Raw genomic sequence first — 5,792 nt, 5'->3', positions numbered from 1 at the left:
TCGCCTTTGTCTGTAGGTTTGCTTCTTTTCATACTGGTCTTAGCAAGATTTGTCATTTCCTTCATGACTCTCTTTCATGATTTCCATATTTTCTCATTTGACAGCCTTCCCTGCCAGGAATGAGATTATCTGATGGTCATGCTTCTGGCTTCCAAGTTCCTGTACTAGAGAATGACCAGTTTTAGGACAGAAAGAATTTTGGCTTCATGGTTCTGTTTCTCACATCTCTACTGGACTGCCGTCTACTCTTATATGAATATAGGGTATGGGTTGTAGATAGCTCCAAAATACAAATTGGATTCAAATTAAGGCTTCATAAGCATTTAATTTGATAAATTACTTAATCTACCCAATCCTGTTTCTTGTCCTCATGAACCATCTAAGTCATTACCACAGAGCAGGGTAGTTCTGGGAATAAGAGAGTATACAGCATGTGTTCATGTCCTTTTATTCTTTGTTCCAGGAGCATTAGCGGAGATTTCATAATCAAGGATTCCAACATCTCAACCTGGGAGACTACCATCACAGCACAAAATGGAAGCATCTACACTGATTCTTCACAATGTGAAATCTTGTCGCAAGCCATGATTTACCTTTCCCTCGTCTTTACCCTAGTTGGGATGCCAGGAAATGCCATTGTGTTGTGGATTCTGGGCTTCAACATGCGCAGAAATGCCTTCTCTGTGTACATCCTCAACCTGGCTATGGCTGACTTTCTCTTCCTGAGTTTTAAATTTGTACATTACCTTTTATATATCATTAACATCTCCTCCATTTTTATCAAGATCCCTATATTTCTTTTTGTTGTGCAAACACTTTCCTATATTTCTGGTCTGAGTTTCCTCAGTGCCATTAGTGTTGAGCGCTGCCTGTCTGTTTTGTGGCCCATCTGGTATCGCTGCCGACGCCCAAGGCACACATCAGCTGTCACATGTGCCTTGCTTTGGGCTATATCCCTGCTCTTGAGTCTCCTGCATGGAGAGGCATGTTTCTTACTTTTTAATAACAATCTATTTTTGTCATGTGAGACATTAAATTATATCTCAGATTATTGGTCAATTGTTTTATTTGTGGTTCTCTGTGGGTCCAGCCTCATCCTGCTGGTGAGGATCGTCTGTGGCACACAGAGGATCCCTGTTACCAGGCTGTTTATGATCATTATGCTCACAGTGCTGTTCTTCCTGATCTTTGGTCTCCCCTTCGGGATCTACTTTCTCCTCCAAAAATGGTTTGGAAATCTGAATGATGGTAATATGTGTCATCTTTTTGTGACAGTATTTCTATACTGTGTTAACAGCTCTGCCAACCCCATCATTTACTTCTTCATTGGCTCCATCAGGCACCAAACGTTCCAGCGGAAGTCTCTGAAGCTGTTTCTTCAGAGAGCCATGCAGGACACTCCTGAAGAGGAAGGTGGAGAGAGGGCCTGTTCAAGAAAGGCTGAAGAACTTGAAACACTGTAGTGTAACAGCTGAGAGATGCTCTCATGAGACAGAAGCAGTTTTCAGAGAGAAATTTTTTCCCATATGTGTGGGTTATTTTCACATCCTTGCTCAGTTTGTCACCTGACTTCAACCAGTTTTTAAAAAGAACAACCTTTTCTGTGGATGTGCAGTGACCCAAAACTTTTTATGCAAGCACTGACTGCAGCATTTCTGGAGCTGTCTTACATGGAGCTTCATCAAGTCCATTTAAAGGGACTCCCTATAAGTACTCTGGTTGTATGAATTGCTCCCGCTAATGAGAAATCCCTCCTTCATCATAAGACATAAAAAGTACAGAAATGGATTATATTTCTTATGCACTGAAATTTATAGAAGTTAAATAATTGTTATAGTTTACTAAAATTTTTCACAGCATTTTTCATTGTTTCAAGAGTTAAACAGATACATCTTACAATGCCAGTTCTTATTAATGTCTATAGGTTTTGAAGAATCTATGTAGCTTATTAGAGTATTACTCAGCAGTAAAAAACAAGGAATTCTTGAAGTTTGCGTACAAATGGATGGAAATAGAAAACACTATCCTGAGTGAGGTAAGCCAGACCCAAAAAGAGGAACATGGGATGTACTCACTCATATTTGGTTTCTAGCCATAAATAAAGGACAGTGAGCTTATAATTCGCGATCCTAGAGAAGCTAATTAGAAGGTGAATCCAAAGACAAACATATAGGCATCCTCCTGAATATTAACCTTCATCAGGCGATGAAAGGAGACAGAGACCCACATTGGAGCACTGGACAGGAATCTCAAGGTCCAAATCAGGAGCAGAAGGAGGGGGAGCATGAGCAAGGAACTCAGGACCGCGAGGGGTACACCCACACACTGAGACAATGGGGATGATCTTTCGGGAATTCACCTGGTCTTGGTCTAGCCTGTGTCTGAAAAAGCATGATAAAACCGGACTTACATAGCGGACAATGAGGACTACTGAGAACTCAAGAACAATGGCAATGGGTTTTTGATCCTACTGCACATACTGGCTTTGGGGGAGCCTAGGCAGTTTGGATGCTCAACTTACTAAACCTGGATGGAGGTGGGCGGTCCTTGGACTTACCACAGGTCAGGGAACTCTGATTGCTCTTCAAGCTGATGAGGGAGAGGGACTTGATCGGGGAAGGGGGAGGGAGATGGGAGGCGGTGGGGCGGGGGAGGCGGAGATCCTTAATTGAATAATAAAATTTAATAAAAAAAATAAAATAAAATAAAATAAATAAAAAAATAAATAAATAAATTAAAAAAAAGAATCTATGTAGCTATAATCTTTCTTACACAAATTGTTTAGTAAACAAATATGCATTTTCAAGAGAAGTCTGTCTTAAATCTCTTCTCACCAAGTGGTTTCCTTGCCTTCAAATTCACTGTATCTGTCTTTTTCCACATTGGAAGAGTCTGGTCAGGAACTGTATTGAGATCTGTCAACATCCATGCACATATGAAGGTAGAGGGAGAATGTTGTCTGAGGTTCCCTTCACAAGGCCTTGCTTAGCATTCCTTGGTCAATTCATTTCTCTTCTCTCTTCCTTGCCATGATCTCCCTCTCCCTGAATGCCTAAGACATTATTTCAAATTTAAGACAAATTTCCAGAGAAGTCCTTTTGGAGAGGCTCCCTTGAAATCAACAATGCTTCAAATTTATGCCAAGAAGCTGTGCGGTGGTGGCGCACGCCTTTAATCCCAGCACTTGGGAGGCAGAGGCAGGCGGATCTCTGTTAGTTCGAGACCAGCCTGGTCTACAAGAGCTAGTTCCAGGACAGGCTGCAAAACCACAGAGAAACCCTGTCTCGAAAAGCCAAAAAAAACAAAAACAAAAAAAAATTTATGCCAAGAGCAGAGCCCACAGCTTTTATTTTGAATTATGCTTATTTTAGTTTCATTTTTCTACAAAATTCTGTTCCAATTTTAAAGCTGAGGTATGTGGCAATTTCAATTGAAGCATAATTAACAGAGCTTAGTATGGACATATAAAAGGGGAAAACCCAACAAATTTCCTCAAGCAATTTTGAGTAGAGGACTGAGAATCAATAAAGGCCCAGATGGTCTCCTACACTCTTTATTCTATTTCCTATTCAGTTATAACTCTTTGGATCAGAGGTCAGCACTATACAAATTTCTATTCTGAACTAAAATTTAGATTGCAAATTGAAGGACTGTAACATGAATATTGGTATGCATGTTGTGGAATGATTGTTACATTTGAACAAACTAATATATACATCATCTCTTGTAAATATTTATTTTTTTCTCCTTGTGAAAAATCTTCATTTTTAGCAAAAGACTTGTGTGTAATGCACTGTTATTTCATAGAGATCTCATGTTGTTTATTACTGTGGTAGTTTGAATGACAATGACCCCTGTAGTGACATGTATTTGAATTCTTGGTCCCCACTTTGTGGAGCTGTTTGAAATGATGAGGTGGGATCTCATTGTTCGAGAAGTGTCACTAGGGGGTGCATTTTAAGGTTTCAGAACCCACTTTATTTCCATTTCCTCTCTTTTTCCAATTTTCTCTATTTTTCTTTTTCTCCCTTTGTCTTAAGCTTGTGGATATACTCAACTATTTCCTCAGTACCATGCCTGCCTACTTGTTTGCCCACTGCCGTGCTTTTATGATACAGCTAAAGCCTATAAATACCAGTGAGTAAATTGTTCTGGTTCGAAGAGAATGAGCCAAATAATCTTTGATTGATTGGTGCAACATTGGTGGGATATTTTGGAAAAGATCATGAAATGAGGACTTCTTGGAGGAGATACGTCACTTGGGGTAGGCTCTGAGGTTTTAAAAACCTGTGCCCTTCCCATTTTTCCTCTCTTCATCTCTACCCCTCAAGCTTGTGGATCAGAAGTAAGTTTAGACGTAGCTTTTACTACAATTCCATGCTTGGCCAAGTGCCTGCTGCTGTGCTCTCTGACATGATGGTCATGGACTGTACTATGAGTCCCCAAATTAAATATGCTCTTTTGAAAGTTGCCTTGTTCATGGTGTCCTACCACAATAGCCAAAAATGAACTAAGACAATGAATTTTGCTTCATTTTACACTTACATTACTCAATATTATTGACCTATGCTTTTCCGTTTCTGTATCTTATTCACCAAAATACTTAACTGTTATCATATTGTCATTCTCTGTATATTGACTCTTTAAAATAAAGTCCACTTCTAAATGAGATTATGTGATATTTTGCTTCACATTTATCCTATACAACATAGGACAATGTACATTAAATCACCCATACTATAGCAAATGTCCAGGACTCCTTGCTCTTAGCAGTTGAGTAATCAGGTTCTGTACATGACTGCTACATTTTCATGATCAATAACCCATTATTCCTTCTTTGGTTTACTGTATTGCCTTAAATATTATAAAAAATTATTAAATAAACATGCAAAATATACATTTGTGTATATGGTATTTATTTGTCCATCACTTAATACTAAGTGATGGCTTTGTTTTCAAATAGGCATCTGGTGACAACATTTTTGTTCTTTATATTCATGTTATATTTTCTTTTATAATTTGATATTATCATAATTTCCCTTCGCTTTTCTTCTTCCAAATCATTTTATCGTCCCTCCTTGCTTTGTGTCACCTTAAGGGACTCTTTTATCAGTAAATGTTTCTATATACATATGTACACTTATATTTTTATAAATAATGAGTGACTTACTTGGTGGCAACATGGACTCTCTATGTGCCTGGAAGTGAGGTGGTGTTTGTGGCTCAGAGGTGCAAGCGGCTCTGCCAAGCTAAACTGGACAGAGCAAGTAGAATGTACCATTATACCCTCGTAATGGCACAGATTAGTTTTATGATGTGGTTAGTATTTTACAAAGTAGTCCTGGACAGTAAAGAATTACAGATATGCAATAAAGAAAAATCCATATAGAAAAGAAATCTAAATGAGTCACAGTGTTGGATAAATGTACGTAGGCTTGGGAGAGAGAAGAAAACAAGTATAAAGAGTGATAAAAGGAAGTTAATGTTTTTTTTTTAACGGTAAAGTCTTTTTTTTTACAGGTTTTTTTATTGAGAAAAGGAAAAAAAAAGTTTCCCCCTCCTCTCAGCCTCCCATTTCCCTCCCCCTCCTCCCACCCTTCTCCCCCTCCCCCCACTACTATCCCCCTCCCTCTCCAGGCAAAAGAGCAGTCAGGGTTCCCTGCCCTGTGGAAAGTCCAAGGTCCTCCCCCCTCCGTCCATGTCTAGGAAGGTGAACATTCAAACTGGCTAGGCTCCCACAAAGCCAGAACATGAAGTAGGATCAAAACCCTGTGCCATTGTCTTTGGCTTCT

General features: G+C 39.2%; 1 protein-coding gene across 1 annotated transcript; it reads left to right on the top strand.

The window, feature by feature from the left end:
* The first annotated feature begins 431 nt into the window (after positions 1 to 431).
* On the top strand, positions 432 to 1,463 carry LOC101996614 (mas-related G-protein coupled receptor member B2-like). The gene has a single exon (XM_013350250.1). The coding sequence runs from the start codon at positions 432 to 434 to the stop codon at positions 1,461 to 1,463; it is 1,032 nt and encodes a 343-aa protein (XP_013205704.1).
* Positions 1,464 to 5,792: the final 4,329 nt, after the last annotated feature.

This window comes from Microtus ochrogaster, chromosome 22 (assembly GCF_000317375.1).
Source record: "Microtus ochrogaster isolate Prairie Vole_2 chromosome 22, MicOch1.0, whole genome shotgun sequence".
NCBI lineage: Eukaryota > Metazoa > Chordata > Mammalia > Rodentia > Cricetidae > Microtus > Microtus ochrogaster.
This window is presented reverse-complemented; position numbering and strand designations above follow the sequence as displayed.

Coding starts and splice junctions, on each gene's coding strand:
- LOC101996614 (XM_013350250.1), top strand. CDS start 432: ATGTGTTCATGTCCTTTTATTCTTTGTTCCAGGAGCATTAGCGGAGAT.